Source organism: Chrysemys picta, chromosome 20 (genome assembly GCF_011386835.1).
Source record: "Chrysemys picta bellii isolate R12L10 chromosome 20, ASM1138683v2, whole genome shotgun sequence".
Taxonomy (NCBI): domain Eukaryota; kingdom Metazoa; phylum Chordata; order Testudines; family Emydidae; genus Chrysemys; species Chrysemys picta.
In genome coordinates this window covers 17,051,539-17,069,372 of record NC_088810.1, presented here as the reverse complement: position 1 = coordinate 17,069,372, position 17,834 = coordinate 17,051,539, and the positions used below count along the sequence as shown (strand labels likewise).

Genomic DNA, 17,834 nt, shown 5'->3' with positions numbered 1-17,834 from the left:
AGCCCCCATTTTTACAAAAAGGCCCCTGGGATGTTGCAGTCTATAGGGGTTTATAAAAATATGCTAATGAGTGAATATAATGTAACTGGGATATGCTTCATGCAAAAGGTCTCTTGTAAGGTATCCTTACAAAGCTTCAAAAAGAACAGGAGTACTTGTGGCACCTTAGAGACTAACAAATTTATTAGAGCATAAGCTTATGCTCTAATAAATTTGTTAGTCTCTAAGGTGCCACAAGTACTCCTGTTCTTTTTGAGGATACAGACTAACACGGCTGCTACCCTGAAACCTTACAATCTACTGAGTGTGATCATCCTATAGGTATAAATGTACCACTTGTATCTGAAACTAGAAATATGAAATATAACTCTGAGGGCCTATTGTAATTATGCAAAGTGTGGGCCATTAATGGTGGGTTGGAATCTTGATGATTCCCATTAACCAGGACAATTGTCTGCAGATGGGTGTGTTTACCTGTAAGTCTTCCTGTGTACGTGTGTGCTGGCAAGTGGGCAATGAAGTCTTGCAGTGACATGTGATCATGTCACCTGAACTGGAATCCATCTTTAACCTGGTGTCTTTCCATTGAGAAGGAGGGGGTAGGAACCCAGAGAGGGACAAAGGATTCCCATCTTATGCAAAAGATATATAAAGGGGCGGAACAGAACCAAAGCGGGAGAGGAGCCATCATGAAGAATCCCCTAGCTACCACCTGAGCTGGAACAAGAGCTGTACCAGGGGAAAGAATTATGCCCAGGCCTGGAAGGTGTCCAGTCTGAGAAAAAAAATAATTACTGAAGCATCTCTGAGGGTGAGATTATCTGTATTCAGTTTGATCAGACATAGATTTGCACATTTTATTTTATTTTGGGTGGTGACTTACTTTGTTCTGTCTAGTTTCAGAGGGGTAGCCGTGTTAGTCTGAATCTGTAAAAAGTAACAGAGGGTCCAGGGGCATCTTTAAGACTAACAGAAGTATTGGGAGCATAAGCTTTCATGGATAAGAACCTCACTTCTTCAGATGCAAGCGAAGAAGTGAGGTTCTTACCCACGAAGGCTTATGCTCCCAATACTTCTGTTAGTCTTAAAGGTGCCACAGGACCCTCTGTTACTTTGTTCTGTCTGTTACTACTTGGAACCACTTAAATCATACTTTCTGTATTTAATAAAATCATGTTTTACTTATTAACTCAGTATGTATTAACAGCTGGGAGAGCAAACAACTGTGCATCTCTCTATCAGTGTTATAGAGGGCAAAGAATTTATGAGTTTACCCTGTATAAGCTTTATACAGGTTAAAACGGATTTACTTAGGTTTAGACCCCATTGGGAGTTGGGCACCTGAGTGTTAAAGACAGGAACACTTCTGTTAGCTGCTTTCAGGGAAACCTGCAGCTTTAGGGCAAGTAATTCAGACCCTGGGTCGGTGTTGGAACAGACGGGAATGTCTGGCTCAGCAAGACAGGGTGCTGGAGGCCTGAGCTGGCAGGGAAAGCAGGGGCAGAGGTAGTCTTGGCACATTGGGTAGCAGCTCCCAAGGGGAGTTCTGTGATCCAACCTGTCACACCCGCACATCCTGCAGAGCAGACAAGGCCTTGGGTCTCCAAGGTCGTATCTGTATCATGCTGAAAGAGCAAGCAACGTAGAACTCAATGCATCTGCCTCATGATAATAAAGAGCCGAGTCAGGCCTGAACCAGGAATCAAATCTCTGGCTCCATGGCATTAGGGCTAGAAATTCAGACAATTTATTCTTAATTCTGGGTCATTCTATGAACCCTTTTGTAACAGTGGGGAGAAGCAGGGGAACAGGGCAGGGAAAGGAGCACAGAAAGTGACCCCTTCCGCAGTATCTATTTCCCTTGCCAATCTCCAGCCCAACCCATCACATTTTTCCTATTTCCCATCTGGGACAATGCAGGGGCTGGTGCTGGAGAATCCCTGCTACAAATGCCTTCCTCCCACTGAGTCATTTCATTGCATTACCTACTCCCAGACCCAGGTGACTTGGTCCCCTTTTTTCCCTGCTCTCCCTGACCTGTGGAGCAGTCCAGTCGGTCTGCCCCCGATTTCAGGGTCCTTGCAGAGAATGAGCTGGGGGGTAAAGGGAAAGAAGAGATCCCGCGGAATTGCCGGCTGATCTCAGCCTCTGTCTGTGGAATAGGACTTGCCAAATGCTCTAAAGAGTCTGAAACTGCTTGCCTCAGTTTCCCTCATTTGGCTGTCAGCAGAATTCCTCCCTGTCCTGTCCCCAGTTTAGTCAGGATTTGGCCTAGGCATCTGCACAGAGCTAAGACAGAGAATCCCTCTGTCACCACCTCCAGGTTTCATGTCCCCGCCCCACCCCAGTCTTCTTATGTCCATCCATTTCAGAGAGAAGCTGGGCTCCAGTCAATCTCTGGTCTCCACTGCAGCTGGGAGAACACCACCAGCTGTCATGCCTGATCAATCAGCAAAGCGACAGCATCAGCACTGCAGTTTGATTGCAAGACCTGCGATATTTGGTGGGTTTTCTTAAAAGTCTCAGCTCCCGCAGCCAGGTGACTACATGAGTCTCTCAGGGTTCTTAAAATATATGTATTTTCATTCTAGCTCAGATGACTGGAGAAAAACTAGAAGATGTGGCCCCTCGAGGTGCCGTAACCAGAAGGTGACTAAAGAGCTCCACCTTTCATGGTGTTCGTTTGAGAGCTCATTAGTTAGGGGCTGGGCTCGACTTCTGAACTCTTCACAGTGGTCCCTCCATCCACGCTGGAACAAACCAAGAACCGCCAGCTTTATGTGATTGCTGGTTGGTCCTTCGACTATTCCTGTCATGCTGGCTGTGATGACAGAATCCAGTGATTTAGGCTACACTTAAAAATACAACGTAGCCATAGTGGCCGGGATACGCTAGCCACCCCAGGCCTGCCTCATTATCGTGGGCACATAGGCAGGGTAGTGAGGTAACACCAATATGTCTCCTCCATCCGGGAATCATGTTCCAGCTGTAGACATCCCCTTACTCTACAAGCCTGGGAGCCTAGGTCTACCCAGAGCTCCCCCAATTTGCTTGAGGAGTAGGTAACGCTGCAGTCAATACAGTAGCCACAAGGCTTTTGGGTAAGTGCAACATGGCAGATGCAGAGGGTTATTATTCACAGTGAGATGGCAACAGGCCAGAGCCCAGCTCCAGCATGCTCCGAGCTCTGTAATCCTACAGGGAGCTGTCTGCTCATTAGCTGCAAACTCCTAGGAGAAGGCTCTTGCGCCGACAGCATGGAGATGTCAAGGGACAACAAGGCAGCCAGCAGCAGGGTGAGGAGGAGGTGGAAGTAAATGTAGGGGAGGACAAGGAACAGTCTGGACTCAAAGGGGAGGTTGCCAGAGATGAGGGGGGCTAGGTCCCATGAGTCTGGCGAGCCAGGAGTAGGAAGCAAGAGGGAAACTTGGAAAGGCGGACAACACAATTTACAATCCAGTCCTGAGACAGGATTTAACCCTCGCCGCTCCCTACCCCTCAAAAGCCATCTGCAAACCCTGCCCATGCCCCCCCTCCCCCCCCACACACACACCGCATGCTGCCAGGAGCCATCCTGCATTTTCACCCTAGTGTAGACAGGTTCCTGGAAGGAAAGCGTGGCATGAGGAGGCAAGCACGGCCATGGAAAGGGAATGGAGAGCTCCAGGGGTGAGATGGTAGGGAAACGGCCTGCTACGCAGATCTCCTGCAGATCCTTCACTTACCCTCTGGCCTCGGACTCAGTCCAGCTGCCTCGTTGTGTCACAACAGCCGCTATGGAGCTAACGTCCCTGGGAATTATCTCCCCATAACTCCATGTCGCCCCAGTGGGCTGACAGGGATCAGCCTCCAGCCATCTGCGAAACCAGGGCCAACAGGATGGTGAGCCCGAGTGGGCAGCGCAGCACAGTCCATCAGCCTCGCTAAGAGTAAAACTCTTGGAAAGGGAGAGGAAAGGAGGCCCCAATTCCCACAAGCGCCATCCCGCTCCTCAGCGCTGGGCCTTTGCACCTGGGACCCGAGTGAATTGAGCCTGGCAGCAAAAAGGCCCCATCGCGAGTCCACTTCCTTCCTCTTGTAGAAGAGGAAAGCTGGGGCAGAGAAATGCAATTTGCACCAAGATCACAACCTGAAGCTGTGGCAGCACCAGGGGTTGAAACCCAGGAGTCCTGCCCAGGGCCTTAGGCACATGGCAAACCCCAGCAGAAGGTAAAGGAAGGTGGTCTGAGTGGAGCAGCATGGAGACACTTGGATAAAGCTGGAAATGGTGACGTTTAGGCGGGACATTAGATTTATCAGGAGGGAGAAGGAGGCTGTGTGATAGACCCCCACATCGCAAGGCCCAGCTCTAGTAGCAACATACTCCAAGAGCACAGCCTCTCAGCCTCCCCAGATACCAGCTCTGGGCACACCTAAAGCAAGTAGCATCCCTCCTAGCTGCTCAAGGACACCATAGCAGGCTCAGGCAGGTGTGTGCAGTATTCACCCCTCTATGGTTTAAGGTTAGTTACTCCATAGTAACAGCTTCTCAGAACCACCAAAAGGGAGGTGAATGAGGGGTTAAGGTCAGGGGATTTTTTGTTTTGTTTTAAAGACCTAAAACTGAGGGTTCTTAGAGAGCTCTGGCCAGTGCAAAGAAGCTGGGGAATTAGGCCCAAAATCTCAACCACATCCCCGTCTTTGTGGTTTAATTCTCCAAGCACCTTCTGATGCAGATGGTATCACCCCTCACCTCCTTCCCTAAGTCAAGGTGCCATACTCCACCCCAGGACTAGCAGCATGTGTGTGGTGGGATGAACGGATCCCTAGATGTAGTTTATGCAGCAGCTTTAGTGTGGTCTGGTAGCCTTCAAGCAGGCAGGTGAGATACAGAGAGAAGGCTTAGAAGATGGCCAACAAAATCTCCTTCACCAGGAAGATGTCAGCGTTCTAGAGAGCCACATCAACGTGAACTCTCTCCCCCCCCCCCCCCCCCGCCACTAACGCCAGTTGCATGTTAGTGACTCCTGCTGCCTCAGGTTAAATAATCAGAGAAAGAACCACAGATAATTAGATCCCTTGGTGACCACAGCTCCCTTTAGGAGAATCTGCTGAGCCGCCTGGCCTCTCAGGGAGTGGGGAGGTGGGAACAGTAGCCCTGGAAAACACTTCAGAAGCACAGCAGTAGGGTTAGCACCTCCTAGAGACTACATCTAACACAGCCGTTGGGTGCGTGACTCCCAGCATAGGTAGACAGACAGGCGTTAGCTGGTGTGCTAAAAACAGCAGGGGGCTACAAGGTTGAGAACCCCTGAGTTTGGCAAAGCACAGTACATGTAGCACCCCACTGCCATTGCCTCTGAGCACCTCACAAACAGGGATGCCTCTCTCCTCACCACACCCGTGGGGTAGGAAGTACCAGTTTTACAGCTGGAAAACAGAGGTGTCAAGAGGCCCCGTGGCTCGGCCCAAGCTCCCATGGGGAAGCTGTCAAGAGCTGCAAGTTAAATCCATAGGTCTGCTGAGCCTCAGCGAACAACCCTCCCCTACGGCACTTAGTCTCCCTAGCCTGAAGCAAGTCCAGACAGCTCTAGAAATCACAGCAGTTCCAAGGAAAGTGACAGGCTACCGGATTCTCTGTCAGACATCATGATCTCACTTAATACAGAGATTAAGAATTCAAACACCATCATCCTGATAAACCACGCAGAAGTTTATCACAATAAGAGTCCATGAAGTTGTGTTTCCCCAACCCCTCAAAACGAAATGCTCCGCTGCCCTCCGCAGCTAGAAGATTAGAGACATTCTAGGTACCGTAGGTGGTGTATCAAACTTTCCGTGGTTTTGTACTTAGGCTCACTGCAGCAGTTTTATTTCACAAGCAACAGCAGAAGGGCATCAATAGCTGCACCGGTGAGTGCATCTTCAAGGTAGTTTCAGTTAACAGTACATACTGCCCAAGCAAAAATAAAATGAAAGGTGCAGGTGTCCCTGATCTGCTGAAATGAGTAAGAACTTGGACTATTACAATGGAACAAACCCTTACATAGAAACCATACAGACTAAGAGGGATGAGATCAACAGGATGCTCTAAAAGTTACCCTAGAGAATCAGATCCTTTCTAGAGGATTTTTAAGCCAATATCTAGAAATCAAAGAATTGTATCGTTAGAGACCAGTATAGGTTGGCTCATAAGGGCTCTCCCTAAAACAAGCCTGATATTCAGTGACATTCCTGATATTCAGTATTCGTTATCTGTCTTTTGAAGAAGAAAACTCACTTTTATTTCAGAAGATTTGATCAGGAAATCTGATCATCAGAATCTGTGCAGAAAGCCAGCGTCACCCCATCCAGATACAGGTGTGGTTAGATGTTGATAGATGTTTGGCTGCGTGTGTGTGTTCCCTCTGTGCGCTGCCCCAGCCCTGCGCAGACAGCTGGCACGGCAGACCTCGAGCGAACCGCCCAATGACCACAAGATCTGTTAAGGATGAAGGCACCCAGCCAGGTTTATTGTCAACGAAGCACAGTACTAGTATCCCGCAGACTCTATCGGACCACTAATACGTTATGCCCGTAACAACGGACCAGCTCAGCAAACAGTGGGACTTTGTTCCTCCCTAAGCCAGACAAAGATACTCCCTCTGAGATACATCTTTATACCCTAATACAAACAAGTTAGTACTGCCCCTCGGACATTGATAACTAGCCCCATTAGGGGGCAGTAACTCATCCTTGTACATATCGGTTCAATTAAAACATCTCTATCACATACTGTCATCCTGACCTTATCTTTTAGGAGGGGTCAGTGTGTTCCTGTTATCCTTGAGAAATGTTTTTGTACCATCCTTAATAGCGGGATGTTCTGATGCTACTTGATATTGGGATGGGTTTGCATGAGTGCTGTGACAAGCACTCCTTAGGAATGTGTATTTCTGCAATATTAGCCCTGTTCTTGCCAAGTTGTGTGAGCAGGTCCTGCCTCATACCAGGCCTCTAATACAAGGGCTTATATCTCAGGCTCTCTTCCTACTACAGCAGGATTATTTGGAGTCAACATCTGCTTCAGCCTATGACTTGTACTAATTGTGCAAGACCGAGATTCCATTTTCCTACTCGCTGTTCTAGGCCAATACAGCAAGCCTGTCTGCCTCCATCCCCATCAACTGTCAACATTGAAGCCAATAAGGATGTAAGAACCTGACAGGCTTCTCTTCTTCCTTTACAGCTGAGCACTGTATCTGCCTGAGATGTGCCATACTGTGCTGGGCCCTTCGATACCTATACGTACTTTCCTTCATTGCACTGTATCTGTGCTCCCAGGGATGAGAACCCTTGGAAATCTGAAGAGTTGGTTAGGGGGAAGAATTGGGTGTAGGCTAACCATGCAGTCCATGGCTATTGGTCTAAAACCTTTAAACATGCCGCAGCGCAGGCTGCCGCACAGGACGGAATAGCTCAGGGGCCTGGAGCCGTTCACTTCCAGGATGCTGGTATTAGTAGCGTCTGAAAACTGTTCCCACTGGATGCTGATCAGTGACCCACATCAAATGTTTACGTCCAGCCTAACTCCAAATTCCCATAATTAATGTATAAAAACACAACAAATTCCACATACATCCCAGCACGTATGCACTATTTACATAATTTATTCAATCCACTACAGATTATTTGGACGGCTATGTAAGGCATATGGTTTTCTGCACTAAAGAGGTTATTCAATAGGTACCTTTCACAGAACTGGTTCTGCCTCTCTTTGCTAGTATATAGAGATACATGTGACATCTTTCCTCTGCCAGAGATGTAGAAAAAAAGAAGGCTGCTTCTTTTCAAATCACATACAAGTTATATAATAACTTTCAAGCCCAGAAGAAAAACCGGTTGGTATCTTCCACTGAAATCAGAAAAAACACGCACGCACTAAATATGCTACATAAAAACTATGGCATTAGCACTTGTGCTCGTCTCCAAGCTAATCTGAAGACACTAATAATTTACTGAAATAAATACAAGTAGGAACTGGACAACCTCTTTTATACCTACACAGATCTGCTTAAGATTCGTCTCTCTGCTACTGAGGAACAGACTATTGAAAAGTCTTGTGTTGGATGCATCCCAAAGAACAGCCACTCGCAGTGGCCACAGGAGGGAGGAGCCAGACCTTAAGAGGACATCAGTTGGAGTCCGCTGGTTTGGTGCGGATTGGGGGAGAAACATGGGAATCTGATTTCAATAAGATGATTTTGGGTGCTGATTTTTTTTTTTTAAAGATTAAAAATTTAAGTCCACCTTGGTTAGTTGCAATTAAAAAAAAGCAGGATTCCACCGAGGAATAAAGAAGGCGTATAGTATCGTAAGTTGCTCATAGAGCAATTTCAGGCTTAAGCAAAGGAAGAAATAGTAACAAACTGTACCAGGGAAAGTCAGCCTAACTCTGGGGCTGAGTGCAAGTAGGTCTGTGTTATATACACACATGGGTTGGATGTTCCCCAGACACATCAGATACCATGCTCAACAAATTTGCTTCTGCTGGACTGTGGAAGCCCCTGGGGACAGCAGTGTGGAAATGTCCGTTCAGTAGGCCTTGCTGCTCTGCCAGTCACCCCAGGGGACAGCTTGGCCCTTAAAGCATACAGTTCTCTGGAGGCATTGCCCACCATTTGTCCGGCAAGCACAGGGGGTGGCAGTAAAGTTCAGTCAACAGTAGCAAATGGTGAGTTTCTTCAGTTCAGAAGCCGGGCACAGGAGAGCTCATGTTTCCAGCACTCTGATGAGAGGGAGGGGCTTGGGTCCAAGGGGCTTCACCAACCTTTTACTACAAAGCAAAGAAAGGAAAACACTGAAGCATGGATCAAGTTCTTTAACCCACCCTCCCCTGGATCTATCTGGGTTATTACATGCCGCCCCCCTCCCACATCAATCTCTGAGCATCTCCCAAATATCCATGCATTGAAGTTGACAAGTCTTGTACCCCCTTTACAGACTGGGAAACCAAGGCAGAGGGATACAATTGCTTTGCCTCTTGCCAATGCCTTCCATCAGTGGTCTTGGTGCTTAACAGTGAATCAAGCTTCACAAGCACGCCCACAAAAAGTTCTCTCCCTATTTTACAAACGGGAACATTGAGGCACAGAGTGAAAAAAATGACTTGGTTCAAGGCAAACACTGAGGCAGTGACAGGATTAGAACCCAAACCTCCTGCCTCCCAGGCCAGTGCTTAGCTAACACAGAAGAAGCAGCTTGAAGTTGGACACCGTAAAACCTGGCCTCGGTCTTCCTCCACAGGTCACTGCAGCTCCCTCCTTACCTGCTCGCAGACTCAGATTTTGAGCGAGCTCTGGTGCTATAGCTGCCAGGGTTGGTTTGCTTCTCGATCAGGTGCTCAATACGATCGTGCATCTCCAGATTCTGAAACACAGACCAGACCAAGAGTTTCAGTTCAGTCTGGAGAGAAAGGCCAAAGCGGTGGCACGGAGTCGATTATGCCACCACCCAGCGAACAGAGTGCTAGGTCACCAATTCCCATGTGTTATCGGTTTACCACCTTCCTAAAAAAATAGTTGGGAATAGCGCTGGTGGAACATCAAATTCACGTACCACTGGAGCTTTGTGCGCCACAGTTTGGGAACCCCTGTGCTACGTTGCACAATGCTAGATAAACAATAGACAAGTTTTACTCCCTGCACGAAGGACCTGAGTCAAGCCATCTTTGAACAAACTACATGTTAATTAGGGGCTGACGGAGGCGTCGGGGGCAGATGAATTTCTTGGGGCTTTCATCTAATTCACCCTCCTACATGCAAACTGCAGCCTAGAGATACTTTTGATACTTTTATGATCAAAATGGAGCTCATGCCCCTGTGCCCCTCCCCCCGCCCCCATCACGGTTTCATTAGCTTGGCAGTTCTACAAGAACATATGGAATTAAATCGGAATTTAACTTGGATTTTAGATGAAAGTTGCACCATTTCAGTTTTCTGCCTTCGGGTTCAGGAAAAGGGAGACATGCACTCACTGCCCCATCCCCCTCTGCTGATTAGCAACATGCCAAGGCACCATGAAGGGAAGAGAACGGTTAAAAGCTGCCAGCACATGCTCAATTTTAGCCCAAAGAGGAGATGCATTTGCATTCCAATATCAGGGAAGCGCAGCTTTGCATTTTGTAACGTTACTATCTGGCACATACGTGCCACCAAAAGCAAAACTTCATTGCTGCGGAAGCGCGCCTTGGGAGACCGTGGACTAGATTTGAGTTGTGTCTGCTACAGTAACCCAGCTTCACTAAAAGAGAGACAATAGAGCGTAAGAAAGTGGCTCAGCGGAAACCATCCAAACCTACAGACTTCAACGCAAGCATGACCTGTCCTTGCTTGTGCAGTGGGGCACTGCACGCTAGGGCTTTGCTAGCGTCTCTATCACCCCGACTGGGTGGCCTTCAGTGCTTTCAAGAAAAAGCAAAGTTCATTCCATACATTCCAGTTCGTTGTTCCAAACTTTAAAGTGACTTGCAAAATAATCACACGTGACATTTCGCTGGCATTTAAAGTTTGAGGGGATAGCTCCTATCAGTTAAACAGGAAAGCTCTGATCGGTTAAAGCAGGCTTTATCACCCCCACCAACATGCACTTGGAGAAAACAACTCCTAGAAGGGCAGCTTAGCCAATCTAAGGAAATGAACAAACATACCTCAGCTTCCAAGTAGGCAACTCTCTCTTTGAGCTCCTGAATAATCACATCCTTCGCATGAATCACGGTTTTGGAATTCTGAAGCTGTAAAGGAAAAAGTTAATCAAGATGACTAAAGAAATCTCAGACCTGCCTACACTAGACAAGGTATCTGGAAAGCATAATAAACGAGGAGCCTTTTGAGGATAACACCAAAAAAGAACATTCACTACAGGTTTTCTGTAACTTTGGATCCGGGAAAAGGAACTCAAAGTTCTGGGCAAGAGTCTCCGAACTTGTGGACAGTCTAGAATTAACTATTTCACTGCCAGAGATTCATTGATGGGCCCCACTGCAGACAATGGGCCAAATTCCCTGCTGGTATAAATGACAGCAACTCATTTTATTTCCAAGTAACTAGTCTTGCTGGGCACTATGGTCCGATTGCCATCACTGCGACCATTCCTTCAGACGATCAGACCTTTCACACCTGGGTCCCTCGGGGACCGTCATCACTTTGGAGGGCAGCAGGGTGGAAAGTGCATTGCGATAGTTTCAAACAACTCCCTCCAGCAGACGTTCAGAGCCAAGCTATCAGGCTCCGTGTGGCGTTCAGCTCATGCTAACTCAGCCAGGAGAGACTGAGCAAACCTTGTGCTGCCTTGGTCCCGTTTCCTCCTCACGCCAAAAGCAAGCATGGCCTTCCCTTAAAGAGGGTCTAAAAATAGATTTATGCCGCTCAGCTCGGATTCTGCAAACTCGGCATCTTTTGTATTATTTGCATTCCTATAGCTCCAGGACCCCTAATCATGGACCAGACCCCCTCTGTGCTCAGCACTGTACAAACAGGGGAGAAAAAAAGACACTACCTGCCAGCACCAATAGGTTTCCTAGCCCCAGCAAGGCACACCCACCTGCTCAATCATCTGCCGGACTTTGCGCTGCTGACTCTTCAGCATGTCATCGAGATGGTGTATCTTCTCCCGCAAGGTGGCCACTTCCTTCTCCAGCTTGGCCGACCTAGGAAGGAGACACACGAGTGAGTCAGAAAGAGCCATTTAGCCTCCCCCGATTAGCAGAGGAATACGAGACGGAGCGTTTCACCATAGGCATCTCGCCACCTCCCCAGAGCTGTATTTATTCTGCCACGGACGGTCAGTTGTGGGTAGCGTTTTCTGTACGCATGCACGCGCCCCAGCCACAGGGCAGAAAAAGAGCAGTAATAGACAGTAAGGGAGTTGGGGTTTTCTCAGATGACAACTCATGGATCTAGACAGCTGCTGCAGACAGCAGATGCGCCAACGGTAGCAAAGACTGAGTGGAGAGACAGAGGCCAGCAACACTAACTGAGCAGAGAAAGACAAGGTCTCAGTTTACCTGACAACAAGGTGTTCTAATAAACAGAGGCCATTTCCACTTGGATCCTGGAGCCAACAGGAAGCTAGTGGAGATATGTGAGAATGGAGTGACGTGGTCAGGTTTTGGATGTGGGAAATTTGCTTTGTCTAACAAGGCCACATGAGGACTGCACTCAAATTCTAGGGAAGGTTTTTGGGGCACTGCAGGCTGCAGTAGGAACAGGTGGATTAGTCATCTTGAGAAAACCCTGCTATTCGGCAAACAGCTACACCCGCCCTTCACAAGAATGCGAAGTCATGCCCCAGCGAGCTGACAGCCTCCTAGGCTCGCTCCCGAATTGGCGACTGCCTAGAAGGAGTCTCGGCATCCTGCCCAAGGCTGAGCCTCACCTATCCTGTTCGGCGAGCTTGTCATTTTGCAGGTTTCTCAGTTTCTCCAGCTCTGCTTCACCTTCTTTCATCTTCAGCAGCAAACTCTGATGTTCCTGCAACAGATCAGAGGACAAGTTACAACAGCTGCTCTGGCCTCTATTTCAGGGCAGAGGCAAAGCATCGGGCTATGTGGATCTGTAGCACTGGGCGGTCCTAGGAGTTAGCCTTGGTTGTCAGCAGAGATGCGGATCCTGCAGCCGGTATCTCATGGAAATTTAATGCTTGTGAAAGCAGAAAGGAGAAGAAAATTCTCCATTTCCCTATAGGACGGGAAAGCAGCAGTGCAAAATCTCCCCCACGCTGCGCTCTACCACTGTGCTTCACCCCTGCCCTAGACGGAGCCCCAACAGGGGAGCTCAGTCTCCATGGCTTGTTCACACCTTAGCCCCTTTGCTGAGGATGCCAATACAGGTGCCAGCTGTGCAGGTGGTTATTACTACATGGACACCCATCCCCTGGAACTTGTTACCCAGAAGCCATCAACAAATGGCTACCTGGCAGACTGCAGGCTCGCTTCCTGCTGTAGGAGGCGGCACTTGTGCCATAGCAGCGTTGCTCTGGAGCTCATCAGTGTCCAGCACCTTACGTGTTGCAAGCACTAAACCCGTCACCCTTCGCAGCGAGCACCCGACAGAGCGGCCCAGCCACTAGACCATCAAGCAGGCCCCATGTTGATCTCTAAGCAGTACCTTCTCCATCCCTGACATGAGCCTCTGCACTTCCTCCAGCTTCACTTCCTTCTCGGCCATGCCCTCCTCAGCCTTCTTCAGCGCTGCACTGGTTTGCTCTATTTCTTTCTGGTATTGAGAGGTTGTCATCTGCAACATAGGACACAAAAGAAAGATGTTTCTGATCCTCTCATGGTCAATAAAGACAATGAGAAGGCCCCTCTCAGTGACTGCATTTTAAAGACGGGATGGCATTTTTAGTCTTGGCAGGTGTATTTTGCTGAAGGAAGCCAAACAGCCCAAAGTGCTGGAGAGAAGGAACCTCTACAAAGCTTTGTCTTCAAAGCACTTCAGACTAACTGATGCATAAATCCTATGGCAATGGAGACAAAAGTGCATCACAAATGCCAGAAAACTCCTCATCATTCAGGCATGCGAGCGATGGAAGTTTTCCATCTCGTTTCAGATGAACACTCAGGGTATGTCTACAACATCACAGCTGCGCTGCAGTAGGGCTTCTGTGTAGACACCATCTACACCAACCAAAGTGGTTCTTCGGTCAGCACAGACAATCCACCTCCCAGAGAGGTGGCAGCTAGGGCAACAGTAGAGTTCTTCGGTCAACCCTAGCGCTGTCTACATTGGTTGGCTTAACTATATCACTCAGGGGTGTCAATTTTTCACACCCTCAAAGACATAGTTATGCCAATGTAAGATCCCAGTGTAGACCAGACCTCAGCTTGAATGACATCCCCTAGCCCAGGAGTCAGCCACAGAACTGGCACTAGAAGTCAGGAGCTCCTGGCTCCCAGACTTGTGGGCTGATCATCAGATGCTTCTGTTGTTCTGTAGAGAAGGACTCTCCCTTCTCCACACCCACCAACCTCCCAGGCTTGTCCAGAAGGTATAGCTGAAGTGGACTCAGCTGCCAAACCAACTGATTAGCATCTAAATGGACATTATGTATGTAAACAGGAAAATTATTTGTCAGATAACTAGTATAGCAGATCTCAGGAATCATGCACAGATTTCCAATCCCTGGGGTAGGTGTCAGGAGTGCCACAAACTCAATACATTTCTGCAGCTCCCACCACCCCAAACTCTCTCCAGGCAGCGGCAGAGCCCAAGTCTGCACTTAAAATTTAGATCGACCTCGGTACTCTACCTGTGCTTCCCCGCCAGTTAGTTCCTTTAGCTCTTAATCACCCAAACACACATCCCTGGTTTGGAGAGGAAGGGAACAAGCAGACCTCTGCGGGGCCTCCCTCTAGGAGCACAAATGCAGGGTAATAGGATTTCCTTTCCCAGCCATTTTAGGGCTAAAGGGATTTCTCTTAGACAACAATTCACTCAAGCTCCATGAAAAGAAAATGGAGCCTGGAACCACTGGCACAATGAAACTAAAACCTGAAGCATCCCCAAACAGGGACTTCCCTCAGCCCCAAGAGCTCATTACATTTAATGAAGTCTCCAGATACGCATATGCCAACATGGCAAAGCCAGAGTTTTTCCCCTAAACAAAAGGGACCATTAATCCCCAGTGCTGGGTAAAGGAGCAAACCAAGAGATCCTATTGCGTCCGCACTCCCTAGCGCACAGGAGCTGTCATTGTAAGTTACTTTCACTGCAAAACCTGCTTATCTCCCTAAAGCAGCGCGTAAATACAGTCACAGCTAAGTGAGAATGAATTCAGCTGCCACCGCAGAAACCCACCCACATGTTTCCATTTAATAAGTTACCTGATATGAAAACATGGCTGGGTCCCAGCTGCCCAGTTTGTGCCACATCCCTTCACCACCAAGACATCTTGTGATCTTGATGCAACAAGCTAAAAATCTCTCTGTAAGGGGAAGGATTGTGTTGTGGAGAAGGCACTGGACAATTCAGCAGATCTGGAAGGGTTCAATGCTTGGCTCTGCTTCAGACTCCCTATGTGAGTCTGTTCAAGGCACTTCATTTTATAGATGGGGGGGGGGGGAAGTGAAGTGAAGTACAGAGATGGAGATGATACTTCCCTCATTCAAGGTTTGTTCTAAGGCCAGAAGGGGTTAGTGTGATCATCTAGTCTGACCTCTTGCATAACACAAGCATCCTACCACCTGAACAAGGACTTGAAACCTGGCCCCTCACATTAAGAAGCTGATGCTTCACCACCTGAGCTATCCAGGTAATTCACTGCCGTATGCAAGGCGCGCATATGCTGGTCATGAGCACTAGGATGTCCTATATATAATTAACAGGATAAATAGAAATTGGAGGAGACTAAGGAAAATGGCCAAAATGCCACTTGTCTTAGCAAGCACTTTGCCATCACCCACTAAAGTCATTATGATTTTACCTTAGGTTTCATTAACATTACCTGGAAACAGTCATTGTATAACTCAAGACCAGTTTGTGAAAATTTCAATGCAATGTGTTGACTTGCAGTTTACAGATTGTGCATATTTAGTTAAGACTTTAATGGCAACCCTGTGCTCAACTTGAGTTTTCGACCTCGCCTGGGGAAGAGGCTGGCTGGGCTGACTGATGTGAACTAGCCAGAATTGTGTTTTACTCAGTCATTAAAAGCCAGTCAAGTCTATTTACTCTCTGTGACGTTGTGCAGCCTATATGGTTTTATAAAAATATGATAAGTGAATATAATGTAACTGGGATATGCTTCATGCAAAAGGTCTCTTGTTAGGTATCATTACAAAGTTTATAATCTACTGAGTGTAATCATGCTATTTGTATAAATGTATCACTCTTGTATCTAAAACTAGAAATATGAAATATAACTGAGGGCCTATTGTAATTATGTAAAGTGTTCAGGGTAGCAGCCGTGTTAGTCTGTATCCTCAAAAAGAACAGGAGTACTTGTGGCACCTTAGAGACTAACAAATTTATTAGAGCATAAGCTTTCGTGGGCTACAACCCACTTCTTCGGATGCATATCATATATGTTGTAGCCCACAAAACCTTATGCTCTAATAAATTTGTTAGTCTCTAAGGTGCCACAAGTACTCCTGTTCTTTATGTAAAGTGTGGGCCATTAAGGATGGTTTGGAATCTTGAGGACTCCCATTGTCTGCAGATGGCTGTATTTACCTGTGAGTCTTCCTGTATGTGTGTGTGCTGGCAAGTGAGTAATGAAGTCTTGCAGTGACATGTGATCATGTCACCTGAACTGGAATCCATCTTTAACCTGGTGCTTTTCCAGTGAGGGGGGGAGGAAACCCAGAGGGACAAAGGGTTCCCGCCTTATGCAAAAGATATATAAAGGGGTGGAAGAGAACAAGGGGAGGGAGGAGCCATCATGAAGAATCCCCTAGCTATCACCTGAGCTGCAACAAGAGCTGTACCAGGGGAAAGAATTGTGCCCAGGCCTGGAAGGTGTCCAGTCTGAGAAAAAACTTCCTAAAGCATCTCTGAGGGTGAGATTATCTGTATTCAGTTTGATTAGACATAGATTTGCGCATTTTATTTTATTTTGCTTGGTGACTTACTTTGTTCTGTTTGTTACTACTTGGGACTACTTAAATCCTACTGTCTGTATTTAATAAAATCAATTTTTATTTAGTAACTTACTCAGAGTATGTATTAATACCTGGGGGAGCAAACAACTGTGCATCTCTCTCTATCAGTGTTATAGAGGGCGAACAATTTATGAGTTTGCTCTGCATAAGCTTTATGCAGGGTAAAACGGATTTATCTGGGTTTAGACCCCATTGGTAGTTGGGCATCTGAGTGCTAAAGACAAGCACACTTCTGTGAGCTGTTTTCAGGTAGACTTGCAGCTTTGGGGCAAGTGATTCAGACCCTGGGTATGTGTTGGAGCCAGACAGGAGTGTCTGGCTCAGCAAGACAGGGTGCTGGAGTCCTGAGCTGGCAGGGAAAACAGAAGCAGGGGTAGTCTTTGCCCATCGGGTGACAGCTCCCAAGGGGGTTTCTGTGATCCAACCAGTCACACACTCTCTGGGTTTCAAAACTGCCTGAACAGCAGGTCTTCAGAAGTGTGTCCCAACCACGCAGGCCAGCACAACCCCAAACTGGTTTCAACTATTATGTATTCTTTGTATTGTGCTTTCAGCCAGGAGCCCCAGTCATGGATCATGGCCTCATTGTGCTAGGTGCTGTACAAACCCAAAACAAGTTTGGGTGTTGCTAACAGGAAAAGGGCAGTGTAGCTCGGATTGTCTGGAGAAAAAATGTGAATTGATGGCTGGTTGAAGGATTCATGATGTATAACCTTTAATACATATCACACCCTCACATCCTGCTTTCCAACACAGCTTGTATCAGCTCCAGAAGGAGGGGGCTGGTCAGTTTCAGAGAGCTTTGAAAGCTACTTAGTAGCGTGCACTTGAAGCTAGCCCCTCATTCAGACAAAGATCAAGCTCTTTCAGCAGTTAAACATTGCTGTGTATTCACCTCAAAAGTGGTCTTGTCTGACTGATGCCGTTTCTCAGCCTCCTGCAGTTTCGTGAAAAATCTCTTTGCGGTCTCACGAATTTTTTCTATGTCTTCTCCTGAATAATCATCCTCCTGCAAACACAGCATGAAAGCTTTATTTGTCTCAAGTTGAACACTATCAGGACACTTTTTTCTGCATGTAGGAGAGCCAATACTTTTGACCAATAGGTTACAATATTCACTACAAAAAAGGGCTGCAGAAGTTGTGGTAAAGTTTGATTTAGGTAAGTAAGAGAACAAGTTCTCAAATTCCACACTGAGTCGGGTGTCTTGGGGCCC

General features: G+C 47.4%; 1 protein-coding gene across 18 annotated transcripts in view; it reads right to left on the bottom strand.

Annotated features, from left to right (window-relative positions):
- TUFT1 (tuftelin 1) overlaps positions 1 to 17,834 on the bottom strand; it is a 56,007-nt gene that overhangs the window by 16,814 nt on the left and 21,359 nt on the right. For 6 of the 18 annotated variants that reach the window (XM_024107017.3, XM_065573730.1, XM_065573727.1 and 3 more), the window contains 7 exons: positions 17,514 to 17,627; positions 13,125 to 13,253; positions 12,394 to 12,488; positions 11,560 to 11,665; positions 10,667 to 10,750; positions 9,287 to 9,387; positions 6,464 to 8,794 (listed from right to left, as the gene is read on the bottom strand). In XM_024107017.3, the coding sequence (XP_023962785.2) occupies positions 8,731 to 8,794; positions 9,287 to 9,387; positions 10,667 to 10,750; positions 11,560 to 11,665; positions 12,394 to 12,488; positions 13,125 to 13,253; positions 17,514 to 17,627 (693 nt within the window). In that variant the 3' untranslated portion in view covers positions 6,464 to 8,730. The other 12 variants (XR_010594009.1, XR_010594007.1, XR_006172828.2 and 9 more) reach the window with 5 other exon arrangements.